Below are 19,954 nucleotides of genomic sequence, written 5' to 3'. Positions count from 1 at the left end.
TAATGATATTCCGAGTCAACTGCAACTCACTCAATGAAGGTGTCCCTTTGTGATATTATCAATTCAAATAAGCTTCAGCAAATAGTTCTGTCCAGAGGAAGTTATTTAAATCTATGCGCCTACGTCATCATACACTACTTCATATGTAGTAATGCAGATCCATGAAATTATGTAGGTAGATATGTTAATAAAGCTTGGGTCTATTCAGTTCGAGATCCTTAACACGAGCCTGACTAACACTTATACGGTTTACTTTTTAGTTTAACTTTAGAGTTAACTTTAACTTAGATAGATCGGTCCTACTTAAACACAGTTAACCTGATTGTATCCCAAATTATTTTCCCGTTCTTATACTTATCATAGTCACTTAACTTTCCGAATTCAGAGATATATTATTATTTAAACAACTTGTATGTTCTGGATTTAACTACAAGAATGTAAGAGGAAAAAGTGTACTTAAGTCAGCATAACAAAAAAGTATCTAAATAATAAACAAGTCAACATAGTATATACTATATCAAATATCGGTAGTATTATTTTATCAAATTATAAGCGTCAAAATCAACTTATACTAAGAAAACATTCTCCTCCCTCTTTAACCCTAGCCTCGTGAGGACCATCGTCCTAAACTCAGGATGTCAACTTTTAACAATTAATATTAATTTATTAAAATTCTAATAATCGAAATTTGACGTGGCGCTTACGAGGCTAGTCGCCATCTAATTATTGTATTTGTTAGGACATGCCTTCAACATCACGACGTAAGAGACGAGTCTTTTGAAGATGGATCTAATCATCTGATAGTGGACGAACAGACGGCTTAGAATATGAACCGTTCCGGCCCTTCTTCAACAGAAGCATAAATATAAGAAGTTAAAACTTAGTCACCTCATTTTACCTATAGTTAAAAAAAATGAAAGCAGATAATCGCTATCATAAGCTGGGCAGCCGGACGGGACATCGAGCCATAGCAGGACAATGCACTCCGACCGGAATACATTACGTCAACTTTGTAGTTGAAAAACAATAGACTACCTACGACGACCCATAAAATAAAGCTTTTAAAATAGCTTCGGCTACTGTATTTTAACTATTATGTATGTGACTATATTATGGACGCTAGTAAACTATATTCATAGTCCTATAACCGATTGTAAATTGATACGAGCTGCTTTGAAATTCAAAAACATTACAACTGAAAATAAGTAAACACTTAAGTCATGTTCGGCTTCTCATTCCTATTCGATATTCAGAGAGGCTGCAGCTAGTCACGTCGCCACGCATGCATAAGCAATTTGGATGTCTGAGAGCGATCGTGCACTAGTAAATAGGTCAATTCATTGCCTGCTATGGTACCCGCTGGCAATCGGTGTATTGTACGTACAAACCGGAGTGGACATAAATAAGAAACGCGACGTGCCACTCCCGCATCGTCCAGCTCTATGTCGATTCATTCCTTTTACTGTTGGACTAACTTTTCTTTGAAATTGGGGGCTTCAAATTGAAAGCTTCGGTTTTTTTTAATGAATTCATCAGTTCATGATGGTATTTATTTAACTCAGGCCAACTTGTAGGTACAAACTGAATAGAGCGGTAATCAATTAACATATCAGAACAAGATATTTCTTTGTTGCGCTTTTGCGCTCGATTAAAAAATATTATGAACATAAGTTGAGCGAGGAAAAGCCTCTTAGAACAATCTGTTTTAAATACAACCGTTGCATATCAGAAAATCATTAATAGGTACATACCACGAAATGCTATTTTCCTTTTGTTATAATTACTTTACAGTGTATTTAAATAAGATGGATACATACTTAAATTTTTCAAAAAAAAATAGGTTTAGTATTTTCGTACATTATTCTAGCAATTTTAACAATTTCCTAAGAAGAACTGGATTAAATTCCGTCTTACAACTTACTTCCGTCTTCCGGCGACAATAAACACAAACAAAACTACAAAAATAAGATAAGCACGAACCTAATGAGGGCTATCGTTTTTTGTCTCACTAGGATAGGATAAACCTTTGTAATTAACAGAAAAAAAAAAGATTTTTAAGTAGCATCAATTAATAAAAAAAATTAAAGAGTTTTCTTTACCGCCAAATCACGATAGTCCGGTCGGTTACGGGTTATTCCATAGCCCAAAACAAAAAATTTAAAAAAGTATTTATGTCGCATGTTTAGTAATAAACGGGCCTAACTCAAAATTGGCGTAAAGTTAGTTTTCACTTCTCATGCTCTAAAGGTCTCTAAAAGTAGGTCAATGTAGCCTTACGAGGCGGGAGCAAAGTGAGTACTTTAGTCCCTCTATAAAAAATACTATATTGTACCAAAACGGCTCTCTTTCTTAAATCAGCCTAAATCGGGTATTATAAAGAGATAGCACGACTTGGTGCGTTTTACTTTCAACAAAATTGCAAATTTAATTTGGTGCTAAAGCAGTAATAAACGGGCAGTAATAAAGCAGTAATATTTTTTTTGTTAATTACAATTATTCCTGAACTAAAATAATTTCCTTGCTCACCTTAAATTAAAGAAATTTAAGGAAATTATTTTAGTTCATTGATATGGACCTCCGCAAAGTAACGCCTGATTCAATAAACAATTATTCCTATCAATAAAAAAAAGTTTCAAGCGTTTCTAAAATTTTCATCCATTCCCCATTTACCTTTGTGACCTTTGATTACACTTTGATACTGGAAATTAATTTGTAATCGTATAAATTGTAAAACTGTAGATTGAGGCAAAATGTAGTTTTAGGTCTATATATATATTTATACATAGGTATGTCAATAACTAGAGAAGCGATTTTACAATAATGGAAAAAGTGGCTACGTACATACTTAGTGCCAGTCATTGACAAAAGTAACCCTTGTTTAGTCGACCAAGTGTCATTTTATGAAAATAGAATAAATATGGTAATTTATTTCGAGTATACATGGACTAATATCTAGTCATAAAAAATCTTATTACTATTATAAGCAGAATATAAGTAAGTGAATAAATAAGTCTTACATGTAAACGTGCAATTGACAATAAAACTTGATGGTCATGGATTTTCTTGGTCGACTAAAATAATATGTATTTTAACCTTTTTGAGCTAAGTAGGTATGCATGTACAGGAATGAAAATCCCACTTATATTATATACATAAAGGCGAAACTTTGAAAGTATGTTTGTTTATTACCTCGTCACGTCTAAACGGCTGTACCGATTTATAAGAAATTCGGTGTACAGATAGTTTGAGCCCCGGGGAAGGACATTGGATAGTTTTTATCCCATAAAATAGCACAGCAACGTGAAGTAGCGATAAACTAATTCTGCGCGGACGGAACCGCGGGTACCTGGCTAGTGTTTCAATAAATAATTGAGGAATAGAAAGACTACTTTTGTCGAACCGTTTCATGAAGTATAAACGTCATGATGACTATGTAATATTGACTTGGTAATAGTGTAGCTAGTTGACAGAAACTTGGTTCGGCTTTTCGAACATGGAAGGCTAATGAATTAGCACAGCGACCTTGTACGATTAGTGAATACAAACAGCGCGAGTTGCAAAGCGGATGCAAGTGAAGCAGGGCACGCGAGCAGCGGCGCTGGGGCCGCTGCGCGCTGCTGCAAGCGCCAACCTTGCCCCGAAATCTGTGACCTACTTTCAATCCACAGTAAAACGCACCAAGCGTTTTTATTATAACAATCCGCCTTGAAACTTCTATTTCAACCGCACCTAACTGTGTTCCGATGACGTTTTATTTTAAGTAGGTAGGTACTTAATGCTTTTCGCCGGTGCGTTTAGGAATCACCCAGACATGGCTAAAATTTGTTACCTTGTTATTGAGTTTGAATAAGGAAAATCACAGTTTATTCCTAGTATTGCTCATCGATATTTCCCATTGTAATTTGCAAAAGAGCGGATTGAACGTTAATGGGGCCGGTAGCTATTAAGTGCAGCTTGTAGGCCGTGAGCTCATCGATTGTCAGTTGAGGCAGAGGCAGGAAGCCAGGCGGCCTAGTTGGCGCTACGCGGCGCGGCGCGGGCCACGGCCTGCCTATCCTAGCTGGTGTCCCGCTTTTCTTTAAACCTGGCCCGGCTAGCCACAATCTTGTATTTTCATCTGAATGAACGCCTTACACGATTGCCGATTACTTTTCAAAATAAACTACATTTTATAGGTCTTATTAGTTAACATATCAACAACACTATATTATGTATGTCCTATGTCAGATGAGTCGGAACGGAACATAAAGTTGACTTGAAATAATAAGCAAAATAGACGTATATTGTCAGTCTTGCAGGTCAGCGAGTCAGCGACGTTGGTCTCATTAAACGACAGCGCTTTATTTCGACACGAGGGTAAAGTAAACTGAATTACTTTGGTAAAAAGCTATTAAACTGCCGATGGAAGAATTAGAAGGCATATCTTATGCAAAAGTAAATCGGGGTTCATTTCAGGTTCAGTCTGGTAACGACGTCACGTTACCGGCGGCGTCAATTCTGCGTAGGCAACGCTGTGCCATGATGACGTCATGGATAAAATGCCGGCCGCCCACTCAGCGTGGCCTTTCGCTTGTCAGAATAGATCCGTTGCCTACGTTGTTGGGGGCTTGGGATGGGAAGGACGCGTGTTTTTGAATTAAATTCTGTAGTATCAATTTACTTATCATTTTTTTAATGAAATGAGTTAAAGTATCCTAATTAAGGTTTAAGGGTTAAGGTATACTTAAATAAGGATTTTGGACCTGCCATGTAGTCATATTATACATATAGGTATAGGTAGAGTCATTCACGATGACGCTTGCCGTGGTTATTATTACAATGTCATTAATATCTAATTTTGTCAAAATCACGCGTCTTCGTGGATGGCCCTAGGTATACGTTATACTTAATAATATATTAAATGTACCTACATCAACCTAACTTTTATTTTTTCAATAAAAGTTGATAGAAATTCAGAGGTATAACTAGTAGTTCAATTAATGAGTAGGTATAAATTCACTATCATTTACGTTCATTCATGGAACTAATGAGTACTATATTAGGCCACCCAACGTTATTGTTCAGAAAGAAGTGTAATGAAAACTTGTTAGAGTTGAACGCAATCATTGTTGTAAAAAGCGTCGTACGTCACACGTAAATGATGTTACGTAATTGAACGTGAAATCTGCGCAAGGACGCGGCTCGCGAGCTCGCAGTTTCAACCACGTTTCGACACATCACGGCGTGGTGCCATAATCGCATCGTTTACGTGCAGAGCTTAGAAAAGTGAGCGTTTCGCCTTGAGATGCTTGAAGCGTAGTCGCCCTCTCTATTCTTGGGTACCTATCGAAACAGAGCTAAACATATTATATTTAAGGAAGCGGGCGCACCACGCAGGCGTCATGACCCGGCCTGACCCAAAAACCGATTGCGACCTACCGCGCCCAGAGTTAGCACTTAACGGATGGAGGGACTTATTGGACTCACGCATATCATGTGCCACACAGATGCTGCTCTATTTCTGTTCTGGCCTGCCAGATAGTTGAGTCATTCGTTTGCCGACTAGACTTTCCTCTTTCGTTTCGTTCGTTTCTTGTCAGGTAACTAGTCTAAAAATGGGCGACGCGTGCTCCCATTGTTGTGGGTAGAGAGTGACAACGTTGCTTGCCAAAGTGCGGTAAGCGAATTCCAGTACCACTACCATGAGTTTACAGGTTTACAGTGACCGTACTCGATAGTGACGGCGTAAATTATTTGCATGGAGAATTGTACAGCGCCTCTACAAATAATTTACGCCGTCGCTATCGAAATACGGTCACTGTAAACTCATGGTAGTGGTACAGACGATCGTGAAATACCCTACTTTTGGCCAATCAAGATTTCCTGTTGTGTTGTGGCTTACAGGTAATTGTTGACGTAAAGTATACATAGTACACAAACGTGGTTGCTGTTTTGTTCGTAAGATTGCGAATTCACAGTTTGAGTTTTACAAATAAATAATTAAATTTAGTGTACGAAATAGTTACAGATATCTTCGGAATCGTGAGCTCATATTAGCGGGACGTGAACGAAGAAATACGAAGAAAATACGAAAATACGAGTATGGTCTGTTTAATGAAATAAACCTTCACGTCTTAAATCAAGTTTAGTTCGAAATGTGATTCGCGCTAATTCGTAGCCCTTTCTTCTAGGAGCTCGCGACTCATGACACGGCGGTAGTTACATGTTCAAAGGATGATCATGGTCATAAGTCTTAACAGTAGTTTCCATTTGTATTTGTGTTTGTTGTGATGCCGCTTCGCCTGTGAAGAATTCGTTTATTGCGCGTCCGCCGGAACTAGGTGTCATAAGGTGTCATACAATTTTCCGAAAGTTATTCTATGTCCTTCTCGGGGTTTCAAACTATCTCCATACAAAATTTCAGATCGAACGGTTGAGTCCTTTAAAGAAGCGAAACAAACATGTTCACAATAGCGTTTACATATATTTCTCTATATATATAAAAGAAGAAACTGACTGATTGACTTATAGATCAACCAACGCACAGCCCAAACCGCTGGGCCTAGAAACTTGAAATTTGGTACAGGGTTTTTTTATGATGCAAGTGAGCATTAAGAAAGGATTTTTAGAAATTAATCCCCTAAGGGGTGAAATAGGGGGGGGGGTGAAGTTTATATGGATTTTTTCTCATTTCTGGACTTAGAAATATGAAAATAGGTTACAATTAAAAATTATCGGTCTAGGTGAAATGGATAAAATTCCCCTCTAAAGGGGTAAAATGGGGGGGTAAAGTTTGTATGGAAATTTTCTCATTTCTCGACTAAGAAGTATGAAAATAAGAAATTAAATATTACTGTACATAAATACGACTCTACATATTAATCTTGCTCTATTGCCGCGTTGCGATTGTTTTGCGATGACCTGTCAAGTCAGAGTTGTGTTAATGAAATGACCAACTATCTTTTGATGACGTTGATTTAGAAGTTCGATTTTTCACTGTTCCAAGGGGGTAGCAGGTCTGAGTATTTATATTGATTTCAGCTTGATATTTCCTATAAACTTGATATTACTAACGTAAAAAGTTTGTGATATTTCCACGCGTTCCGTAGAAAATGGGTATTGACAGACGGACGGACAACAAAGTTATGCATTAACAGGTACAGAGAACCCTTAAAAAAGCACATAAAAAACGACGTGAACGGTGTAAATCAGCTTTAAGCCTCAATATTTTGTATACAGTCGAGGGTATAAATATAGTGTAATAATATAGGGTATAAGTATAAATATAGTAGTTAGTGGCATATATTTATTTATGAACTTGACTGTACCAAACTTACGTCGATATCAACAAGAAGTATGTATGTGCATATTGATGGATGGCTGTGCAAGTTTGCCGCTGTACTTCTTATTTTTTGCAGTCTTTGCTGGTATCACATACAAAGGTAGGTATCAGGATACACTCATTTGTATCTTAATACAACACATAAAATTGCAGATTTTTTGCGAAGAAAGTATTATTAACAAAACATTTTTAATGACGCTAGTAGACAAAGATACCGCGAAACGAGCGAAGCGCTCGCTCGCTTCTAAACTAAAACGAAGCAAAAATTAAATTGGCAACAATATTCGAGCAACATTCAAAAGAGTTGCATTTTCATTCACGACAAACGCAGTTGTTAATGAGTCTATTTTTTTAGCAAAGTGGAGGTCGGGTGGCGCTGGCGAGTGAGGCGGGCGGTACGTCGCTGGTTCAATATCAGTATCAGCGTTTCTGGGTTAGTGGGTCAGCGTGTCACCGTCACCGCCGCGGCCGCGCCCCGCGCCCCGCGCCCCGCGACGGATTATAACTTGGTCTTCCTTAACTTCACTATCTAAAAACGGCCACGCAGTCCCATCAATCCGTACATGGCTCCCGCACCTGGCGATGCTCGGAGCTGAAACACGCTTATTTAACGATCGTTTCTGACGTCAAGGCCTTTCCGTTTCAGTTACAATAATTTAGTTAGTCGAACGCTGTACGTGCGTGCGTATGTGATGCCCCAGCGTCGTACTCGTATTCGGCAATGTGTTGTGTCAGTCGGCCGCCCACATAGTAACGGTCGTGTGTAGGTATTACTGTTAAGTGTTAACTCGAACCTGAAAACGAGTTATTTTGCGCCTCTGAGTCAGGCGGTGTCGCCGTCGCGCGTGACGACTGACTCCGCTTTAAGCCGGTTATCCGGTTTCAATAACAAATACACAAAATACACATATACTTTTAATATTAAAGCATGTTAACCACATAAATTGGCAAGGATAATGTACTGAGTGTTTAATAAAGAATGCTGTGTTACTATTACGCTTTGTTTTACTTGCAACATAGAAATAGAACGCGGATTTAACATGCAACTATTTCAAGGCGAATGCAGTGAGGTAACAAAGGGCCGGCCTTGCCTTCGCTGGTGGTTTGTGGAGGGGGACTCCAGGGCTACAAATTCTTGACGAAAATAAGCTAGACAAGAGTTTAAGGGTCATTGAATGATTCGTCTTATACTTTTTTGTAACTGGCACGATATCAAAATTCAGAAAGAATCAAGGTGTTTCTACTTTAGAGGACTGACAACAAAAAAATGTATAAAAATGGTAACAATGTGGCTGAGGAGTGGGCGGGGCGCCCCCGCACCGGTGACAAAACCTGTGTTTTTAAATTCGAAGCGGTTCTTTGGCATCATAAAAAATGGTCAATCGTCTTAGTGTTTTCGGTGGCGAATGTAGGTCGTTGCATTAGTCGTGTACTTCTTATAAAAACAAGAAATTTTATTGCAAATACATATTATTTATATGCTCTCGTGAACCCATATATACATACAAAGAAGTATAACTATATTTTTTTGTTTCATTTATTGATTAAAGAGGCTCTTGCGTCGCTAAATAAAATGTTACAATTCGCTTTGTCTTTTAAAGTATCTCTGATGCTTAACAAAAGGATTACGGTATATTGACCGCCACTGATTATTAGTTATTGTTAGCAAGTCAAGCAAATAAATATTTAGTAAACATTTACGTTTACTGGCCATTAATTAAATTATCTACGTCACGGAGGTTGTTTGTTGTAACTTAATTAATATTATTTTCTTGTTTTTGGTACAGCTAAAGTAAACCCGTTTAATTTGAAATAAGTTTCTCCCTATTTCTTTCCCTCCATAATCACATCACTTTCTATTAGGATATGAAGAAAAGAATTGATTGTTAGCGCTTAACGGCTAGCAACACGAACAATTGTAGATAGGTAGGTAGTTGCTCAACATTATAATTTTTATAATGTAGTGAAATATAAGGAGAGGTCACACAAGAAGCCTAGGTATTTGGATTGTCATTGTCATAGGTACTTAGGAATGTCAACGAGGCATGAAACGGCGCGGAGGAGTTTGAATCTACTAAGACGGCTACGAAAGCAGCAAAGTATGCCCATGCGCAAATAATTGCGGTAGGCGCGACAGGTAGAGGCAGCCGCGGTACCGTTAGTCAACTGAGCTGAGCTTCGGTTAATAAATATGCGGTGAGAACGCTATCTATATTAAACCATAGATTAAAACAGTCAATACTGAGCGATTACTTTCTTCGCGTTCACGGACTCAGTATAAAAGGTTAGAGTCAATGAAACGTGTATTTATTTGCGGTTTGATAAAAATAAGGTTACGTAATATTTAGCAGATCAAACTCCAATACCTGTATACATAATTACATATACATTAATAATTTTTGAATAACTATGTTGTTTTTATCCGTGGCCAGTATTAAGATATTTGAAATGCACGCAACATAACGAGTCCGTTAAATAATTTATGCACCGCGATTGAAAGCTAACGGATACCAAGAAACAGATAGGTTTATATTATTTGATGCCAGAGTAGGCTTATCTAGCCAATGCTAGTTTAATACAAAAACACCTGGGTATTATCATTTCCTAGCAGGCGTGTCCGACTTGCAGCTTAGATAGTTAGAAACCCGGTGGGGCTAATAATCTACTGGTATGTACCTTCAGCCAAATATGTGGTCTACCACCACCCTAAAGTTGATAATCGTTTGCATGCTTTTTGCATGTCACAAAACAATAATGCCAATGGACGTCTGTCAACTTGAAAGTTCAACTTTAACGACATATTCATTTGATAGGAACTTGTTTAAAAATTGATAGACCACTTATTTGGCTGATGGTACCACACGCCTTAATCTGTCTGTTTGACGCCAATTCTTAGACGTGAGCTGATAAATGAAATTGCCAACGCAATACATGTAAACCCAATGGTAAAATAATTTAAGCCGCTTTAGGATAAGTAATGACTGATGTGAGATCACAAGTGCAGAAGAAGTAAGTCGGTGCCGCAGGGTCGTTAGTCGTTGCGTGCGCTAGTACGCTGCGGTCCGCTTGTAGGGGCGGGCTGTTTTCTCTTCCCATGGTTTCTTTAACGGCCGATTACTACTACTCGCCAGTTCCGTTTACGCATTAAGTATAACAAAAAATCACTTAGATGTCTGTGGTAATGGCAGAGAAACTTGAATAGTATCACATAGACGATAAATTATTTAAATAAGAGCGAATTTAGTGCAAGTATTCGTATATGCACGAGGAAACCATTGCACCGTCATCTGTCCAATATCATAAATCATAACGTATTAAAATATTCTAGTTACTGTTCGCGTTATTATTTTAGTCGACACTTACGACTTGTTTTTTATTCAGAACCCGGGAACGGGAACTATGGATAAATTATAAATTCCAGTTGCTAGTTGCATTTAGAGGTGATTGTGTACCGTTCCAAATTACACAGAAATTATAACGTTTTAAACTTTTGTAATTTTCACTCATAGTCAAAATACCACAAACAGGACTTATCACGCTAAAACCAGAGGCTAAAACACACACACGCACTGTAATGTGGTCGAAACGTCGAAATATTACTCCAGTGTTTTAGCGTGATAAGTCCTGTTTGTGGTACTTTGACTACACAGACATTGTTGTGCGTAAACTGTATGTGTAGCATATTTTTACCGTCATATCAAATACAGATAGATAGACAGGATTATATCAAGGCTATGTATCATATTATTTGTGATACATGGGTCCATATTGACTATCATAAAATTCTTATTCCTATTTTTTATTTTACTACCGATTTCTGTTCATAATAATCACTTCATAATTTTTTTCCTCATACATTTTTTGTTCATAAATTTTTATTACTAACATTAACTCGAAACAGACAGTGTTCATATTTTTTTACTCATAAAGTCATTACTAAGAACACATCTCAACTCATAATGTTGTTATTCAGAAATTTTTCCTTCAGAACAGACGAATATCATAATTTTCTTATTAATAATGGCATTAATAAGAAAACATTTGTACTCATAATATTGTCTTTCATAACGGTAACTACCTATTCAAGATAAGATTTACTTATATCGTTACTTATTTATATAGTATTAGTTTAGGTAGGGTCACAGTTTTACTTAACACTCCTCCTCGCTTCGCTCGTCGTACCTAACGGAATCCTTCCTTAAATACCTACATCATTTCGCACCATCGAAAATTTCCGAAGTCCCTGCGCGTCAATAATGCGGGTAAATAACACATGATTAAGAAATATATGATTATGATTAGAAGTTTCGATCGTTAGTATAAGAAAATATATGAAAACCAATATTAGTATGAACAAGGTGTATGATTAGTGATATTATGAATTCTGATGATTATGAGTTTCGATCGTTAGTAGGTATTAAAAAAATATGAAGAGTGATCGTTATAATGTAAAATGGTATGAGAAACATTTTCGGACTTCCGATAATAGAACTTAAAAAGTTATGTGAAAAAATGCGCACCCGTGATACATTGCTAATTGCTACAGTTCATCCCAACGAATATTATGGTTCTCTTTTCACTTGCACTTAGTAGCGAGCGCTTAACGTGTTTGAAAATGCACTAAGCCAAGTGTGAACGGTACTTTCACGACTAGCACTCCGCGGAGGCGCTATAGTAGCATGGCTGGACGTTACGCTCGCGACATCTTACTCAGTAGTTGCGGGATTTACTAACATCACACAAAAAGCCAATGATACAATAGTTTTACAAGTAGGTATGTAGTACCTACCACCAGCCAGTGGTCTCAGCAGGGCCGTCAAGCAAAGTTAGTATTTTATTTAGTCGTAATTTTTGTTTGTGACATTGAAAAGTGGTAGCTGCTGAGTGCCGGTGCCGGTGTTCCACTTAACAACGAACAAGCCGGCTGGCTGACGTTAGGTCGGCGTCGCTGCCGCGAATAACGGTACGAGGCCGGCGCGGTGGTGCGCACGTGAAAATAATTCTTGCCGAGATTTTGTAACCCATACCGTTGCTCGGTTCCGGGCTCGACTGTGACCTTATTCTTACTCGTTCAATTCTTAACCTGAATGAACTTTGCGCTTTACCTACAAGCTTGAAATCAGACAAAACATATTAATATAACTTTATTAGGGGAGCGCAGAAGTTGATAGCGTAGTTTTTGTTTTCAATGATACCCGCATGCTCTCGTCCCGTCCTAAGCTGTTTATTTGCGATAGAGTAATTTACGGAAAGTGAGTGACCTGAAGATGTTTACTTGTAAGAACGAGTGATTCGAATGCGCAGCTCTGATAAAGCGGATTCGACGTAGTTATTATAGCCTGTTACGCCATGCGCGGGCGCCGCGGCACGGCGATAAACCGCTCACTCACCAGGGGAATTCCGCGTCACAACTGCTGGGCTGGGGGTATTCATATCTACTAGCTGTGACGCAGAACAATACCCGGTATTATACATTCAGCTCAACGTAAATATTTCTCTGCATAATATATATAAATCATTTCCATAACCTTCTGTTTCATTAAAATTCCGTTCAAGATCATGGCGCTTTTAACTTTTTATTTTGCTGCCAGTGTCGTGTCATGATTGTCGTGACCTCTTTGCAAGGTTTATAGCGTTATTCAATGTTAATACATTTATGTTGTACGCATACTGTATTTTTGGCGCACTCACGATCTAGCGTTTGTTATCAACTTGTTTTGATGATTGGGTGTGACGTAAATATCCATAACGAAGCAAAACACGAGTGTAAATAATAGCAACGTAGTTGTTATCATCATCAGTTCAACAAATAGCAAATATATTTTGGAAAAACTCATGTAAGTATAAATCATGTAGGTAAACTTTGTCGTAAAAGGATAGGCTTAACGTGTTATAGATACCTAGGCACAACAAGGTCAGCTAGAGAATAATATATTTTTAACGTTAAATTCTTGTCGTAAAATGGTTATTTCGCAGTTGCAAGGTCACACACGCCGGTAATTCTGTTCATTTCTATAAATTAGCAAAGCGGAGTGGCGGCCGAGCCTGACACGTCACGCGAATGTTTCTGCGACTAGAGCGTGCCGTGTGTTCGTCATTGTTTATGATGGCACAAGGCCTGCGCACGCGCCGCGCGGTGGTTTCCTTATTGTGTCATTGATTACAAACAACTTATAAGAGATATCTTCTTTTCATTTTCAACCACAGGCAGTCAAGGTGTTTATCATTAATTAATTAAGGACAGGAACTTGTTTAGAAGCGTGCCTACCTACCTACTACCGACGTAACGTTGACTTGGGGTTTGGCATCGGTCAGGAGCGAGTCATGTAGCGCAACAATTGTTATAAAGATCTATAAAAGCCTCAAATAAAAAATCGGTCAAGTGCGAGTGCGAGCGACTCGCGCATGTGGGGTTCCGCCCCTCCGTACAATGTTTTAAAAACAAATAGTTCGTAATCATTTAAAAAAAAAACTAATACAAGCTTTTTTGCTGGCGGTACTTATTGCCCCTGGTTACCAAAGTAGGCAGTCGTCAAGACGAATCAAATGAGACCAAAATCGATGCGGTCGTGTCGTTTTATAACAGAGTTCCTATCGCCAATATCTAACTTCATCATCAGATCAGCTCTACATCATAATAATATTGCATTGTCATCGGATTTATACTTGCATGCAAAATTTCAGCTCTATCGGTTGAAGATATCCACTTCAAATTGAAATGTTAATGTTAATTCCACCCGAACAAACATAGCTAGTTACATTACATTACAAGTTAATAAAAACATATCACCAAAATGTAAGTACTAGGTGCAAGTATTTTGAATAAAGAACAATTTTAGATTATCACTCTCATTGGCTGTCGCGCTGTAGGAGGCTGAATAGTGCTTTACTCTTGACATGCGCCGCGGCAGAAAAAATATGTCCGTCAGCGCGGTTCATTCGCGGGAAATTCAGCGGACTTCGTATGTTGTATAATTAAATAATAAGAAGATTAGGCGCTGTCATCGTTCATCCACCATTACCTCTCATATTTCGTTTTCTAGATTTTTTTTACCGTACAACGGCAAAACCTACTAGACACTGGCAAAATTGTCCTTCAATAGACTGTGCCATATTTTTCTAAAAATCTAATCTAATCTAAATAATAAGAAGCTCGACTAGTGTGAATAAATTTTAAACTGTATTAATATACTTAAACCTTTTAAATAGTGTTAAATACTTAGTATGATTTTTTTAGTGTAAAAAACAATAGGTAGGTAAACATAGTGATTAGTGATTATACGGTGTGGATTTGGCAAGCGCTTTATCAAAGTTGGCTTCATTGAGGTATGTGGTTCATAAATTGCTTTATTGATTTTGCACAAAAACGAATAAACCACACAATCAGACAGTCACTATATTATATTATCGAAGCTTTTATAGAACATCATTAAAATCGCAAAAATAAAAGGTAAATATTCAAACGAAATAGCTATAACGCCTAGCAACCAAAAAACGCAAAAAAAACATTTCGTAAAAAACGTTTCTTGTATGACGACCCCTTTAATTTTTAACTTTATTTTATTTTTAATATTTGTTGTTATAGCGGCCACAGTAATACATAATCTGTGAAAATTTCAAGTGTCTAACTTTTAAGTGATAGAGCCCTGTGACAGACGGACAGACAGCGGAGTCTCAGTAATAGGGTCCCGTTGGGCACCCTTTGGGTACGGAACCCTAAAAACTAGGTATGTACCCATGAGTTTCAAAATCTCATAAGGTTGTTGCAGTTACGATAGGTAACGCTGCATTGAGTCTATATTACTATTTTATACCTAGTAGTAATAGGGTTCTGACAGGCAACTAGCCCAAACTAGTTACGAGGATTAAGAGCTTGTAATTTTGCACAATATTGCCTCCTATATTCTATCTTACTACGTACCAAAGACAAATATTGGAAATAAACCCCTAAAGGTGTTAAATCAGGGATGAAATGTTTGTACGAAAAATCGAAGGTGTTCATTGTATTTTAGAAATCAACTCGTAAGCAAGAATCAAACTTGGGACTTTTGAATGATGTAGTACCTATTAAGGTACTAAAGGCTTCGTTAAATCATGTTCAAAGATGAGAAAAGGCGTGGCGCTGGCGCTTGGTCCGTAGCAAGTGTGGAGCATAACGGGCCGGCCGAATGACGGACGTATGCGTATGTATGTGTGTATGTGCGTTGTGCGCTGTCACGGGCGACGCGCGCGCCGGCCCGGGAGCCGTCGCCTGCACAGCCGCTTTCCTCTTCGGTCGCCGGTCGCACTCACGTGTTTGATTAGGATTTGCGTACTTATACTTTTATCTAATCTACGATTTATAACGAAGCATTTGGGAATGTCACTTAATAATAAATGTCGTAGGTAGGTACTTGTACGTTATAAGATTAAAGACATTAATTGAATTGATACTTCCAGTCTTTATTGACTGCTTCAAGGTAGTTATGATAGCCAGCCCTGTAAAGTTTGCTATTGGTATATGTATGTATAAGTATTCTACCCTGGTGTAGATCACAGTGAAGGTCGTTACAAAACGCAACAGCCTATTCAACCTACTAATTAACAAGATAAAACGTGGATCTCTGATGCCACAAGCTTTAGAGCCGAAACTAACCAAGTGACGTCATTAGTAATTGAGCGAGTTTATAAATAAACCGTATGTTAAAATTGTGCAAATTATATATCAGATCTAAACCTCGAACATCTATCTCAACATCAAGTTCGAAGTTACAACAGTCTCCTTTTATCAGGTGCGTGATAAAAGAGACACGGAAATGTGCGCGTAGAGCAGGCGGCGAGGGCGGCACCGCTCGCCGCTCGTCGCTTGCGCCGCTGCCGCTGCACACCCTTTGTTTGAGCGCAATATTGTTGCAACGTAAACAGTCGCTCTACCAATCGCATGCATTGTATATTTACATAATAATTAGCATACATGTTGATAAACCCCTTTATAATAATCTCTAATTACTTTCGTACGCGTACCGTATCAACTTTTAAATGTATTTATTTTATCTGCTTAAAAATTATGAATACATTTTTTTTAAATTAACTTCTAAGAAAGTTTTAACTTGGCGGATTAGGCCTTAAAACCTTTATATTTGCTTTGTAGCCTTTGCAATAACATCCTTATTTTTTTTAGCAATCATGTACCTACCTACCTAAAATAAAAAAATTTAGGCAAGCCAGTTCTATAATCATCAGTGTCATTAACTAATAGTTATGTGACTAATTGTTTGTAATTACCTAAGGAAATAGGCTGCGTACTAGATAAGGAAGCAAGAAAGAAGCGTCTAAGTAGAAATAGGTACATCTTCACATTATAGTGTCTGTGACTAGGGATCAATGATGTAGCTAGAGTTTGAATGTGTTCTGTGCTGATTTTTGAGCATTGTAAGGTAAAAGGGAAGAGGAGTGCAGCGCTTGCGTGTGTATTGGTGGTACTGACCTCGGCGCCGGGCGCGTGCACGCGCACGCGCAGCTCGTCGGTGTCGTGGTCGTGGTGCAGCACCTCGGCGCGCACCTCGCGGCCGTTGTAGGTGAGGAAGGCGCGCTGGCCGGGGCGCAGGCGCACGCCCGCCATGCCGCGGAAGCCGGGCCCGATCAGCTCCGAGTCGCGGTACTCGCAGCTGCTGCGCCCGCCGTCGAAGCGCACCGTGTAGCGCGTGTTCGGTGTCAGGTTGATGCAGTTGCTGTTAATATTCTCTGGAAAAGGCGCCGGCGTCTTCACCGCTTGGATCATGCCCGACCAGTACATGCCATCGTCGTCCAGTGCCGCGACGCGCGTCCCTATGATGGAGCGCTTCGCTAGCCTCTTTCCGGTCGACATCGTGCTGATAGTTCACACTAGTAACGGCAAATGTCCAATACTACTCTCACAGAGATCACTCCGATCTAAATCGCCCGGCGAACTACGCCGTTCGTGGCGGCACAATATTTCTCAAACTTAAAGAATTTCGATGCGACAGGGCTCGTTGAGCGCGATCCGGCTCTGCGATAGGCCGGGGCTGTTTGCGGCTCTCGCGTGGAAACATAATACGAGGGCAAGTCCTCGAAGATCGGGACAAAGGAAAATCCTTTCGCGGTAGTAAACTTCGTGCGCAAATTCGTAACGTACAACCTCAACTATCACGGTCTTGACGAGAACTGGCGCGCGGTGCGGCCGGCGTGCTCACCGGCCGGCCGGCGAGCGGGAGCGGCGACAGCCCGTCTCTCTTCTTTGTTTTGATACTCAGCTGTTTGTTCGAGCGGGATGCGGAGCGAAGGTCGACTGCGTGCGAGTGAGCGAGTCGCACTCGGGTATGTTCGGCTGGAGTGCAGTTTGCGTTCGGGCGGACTCGCTATTTTGAGCGGGCGGCAGCCGCCCACGGGCGACATTGAGGCGCGCCGGCTCGTTCGCACGTGGAGTAGAGCTAACGGGATTGCACAACGCCACCGTGCATCGCCGGCGTCGCAGCCCGGCCCGCGACCCGCGGCCCGCCGCGCGCCGGCCGGTACAGCTTGCCGGCTAATGCGTGACACAGTTTCTATTCGGATTCGGGGTCGATTCAAATGTCAAGCAGATGCACCAACTTATGCAATGCAATAGTCTGACCCTGCCACTATACCTACCTACTAACTAGCTTATGTTAATTCGTAATCATATTGACCTGCAATAATCAAATCAAATATATACTTAAGTACTGAGTATTCTAAAGAGTTAACGTGCTCTACCATAATGTAGATAAATGTTTAACTATGTTTATGACCTCGATGGTTTATTTATGGCTTCCTCACTGTCACATTGTCTCGATGGTGTGCTTCTTGCACTTTCAGTCACTAGCTGGAATTTTAGTTACCGATGTCGCTATATGTATTTTTTAATATGTAGTATATTACTGCAAAGGGCGGAAAAAGTCATTTCGTGGATGAGTATAGTTTTGAAATGACATTCCTGCCGAGGCCTGTATAGTAAGCAGTGTAAGCAGTAAGTACCTACGCTTTTCTCCAAATATGCGAGGAAAGAAAACGAAAACATTATATTCATTCGACACAATATGTTTATATAACAATCTACCTACAATCTAAACAAAATTAACACTTTAATAATTAAAAAATAAACCTTACTGATAAAAGATGCTGCGCTACGTAAGAGTTAGAAGTTTGTGGTTTGCCCATTAGGATATCTTCATCACTACTTGGAGCTCATTTTATTTTTGTAAGAATAACACGGCAGAAAAATCTTTGACAAAATGAAATTCACGTTCCCGCCTCAATTTAGGATTTAATCAATTCAAATCAAAAATTCAGGATCTAATCATAAAAAACTCTGGAGTATAATTAAGGACATTACATTTACCTCGCGATCAAATGATGTCCCTAATGAACTCGTTTCAACCTCAAATCCGAATACGGCTCTCAAACTAAACAAGAGTATGAGAGCAAAGTTTTTGCTAATGTGGGTAAATCTCTAGCTAAGAAATTTGAGCACAAATTTGTAGCAACTCATCTAAGTTCAACCAACCTTTCTCCACTCTCTTTCGCCATAATTCCTACGGATGAGTCAGAAATTTAAACTCTTATAGACAATCTTAAAACAGTTTATGCTGTGGGAGTTGATAAAATATCAGGTAGTTTTATTAAACAGTTTAAAAGTATTATTATTCCATCTCTTACACATGTCTGTGCAACGGCATTATCTACCGGAGTGTTCCCGAGTGTATTAAAAAAATCTCAAATTACCTCCGATATACAGGGGGGGTCGGGGGGGCGGAAGCTGTGTCAATAATTACAGGCCAATTTCTATTCTTCCTATAATGTCAACAATCTTAGAACGTGTTATTAATTCCCGTCTAGTTAAGTATCTAGAAAACAACAAACTTCTATCGCCATTACAATTTGGTTTTCGTATGAGGAAATCTACAGCTGACGCGGTTCACGAACTAACTCATGATATTGTTATGCACTTAGATGGAAGACAGAAGACTTTAGCAATATTCCTTGACCTGGCCAAAGCCTTTGATACGGTTTCTGTTTCCATCTTAAGTGAAGACTTGACTACAGACAGACAGACAGATAATGGGGAGGTGAAACTAAACGAGTTTTTAATAAAAAAATATTTTTTAATTTTTGCTGTTGCTGTTAATTGTTCGTGCCTGCAAAACCGTTTGAATTTTATGAACTTGCATCTTGACTCAAATTTTTCCGAGGTCAATAACAAGGCCATGGTAATACAGAGCGGTTAGTTTGAAATAAAACCGGCCAAGAGCGTGTCGGACACGCCTGAAATAGGGTTCCGTAGCCATTACGAAAAAATTAAGTAATATTTTTCTAAGGATTTCGTATTTTATACGGAATCTTCCAAGTTTAGGTATATTTTATACCTAAGACTGCTATTTACTCATAAACTACTAATAATTCTCAAGCAAACTTAGCCGTTACGAGTATAGTTTTCCTTGAAAGTTTGATATACTTACTACCAACCTGAATTTTTTCAAATTTTTCCACCCACCGTTTTAGATTTTAGAGGGGGGGGGACGCTCGATTTTAATGAAAATTTGCACTTTAAAGTTGAATATTTCGCAAACATAGCACTGAATCGAAAAATCTTTTTAGCAACCCCCTAATGGTTTTAAT

General features: G+C 39.0%; 1 protein-coding gene across 1 annotated transcript; it reads right to left on the bottom strand.

Moving 5' to 3' along the window:
* Nucleotides 1-16,515: 16,515 nt before the first annotated feature.
* LOC141440969 (uncharacterized) lies at nt 16,516-17,168 on the bottom strand. Its single transcript, XM_074105570.1, has 2 exons — nt 16,788-17,168; nt 16,516-16,530 (listed from the first exon to the last, which is right to left on the bottom strand). The coding sequence occupies exons 1-2, from the start codon at nt 17,166-17,168 to the stop codon at nt 16,516-16,518; spliced, it is 396 nt and encodes a 131-aa protein (XP_073961671.1).
* Nucleotides 17,169-19,954: the final 2,786 nt, after the last annotated feature.

Source organism: Choristoneura fumiferana, chromosome Z, assembly GCF_025370935.1.
Source record: "Choristoneura fumiferana chromosome Z, NRCan_CFum_1, whole genome shotgun sequence".
In the NCBI taxonomy this organism is placed as follows: domain Eukaryota; kingdom Metazoa; phylum Arthropoda; class Insecta; order Lepidoptera; family Tortricidae; genus Choristoneura; species Choristoneura fumiferana.
Note: the sequence above shows the minus strand (reverse complement) of the source record. Positions and strands in the feature narration are given on the sequence as shown.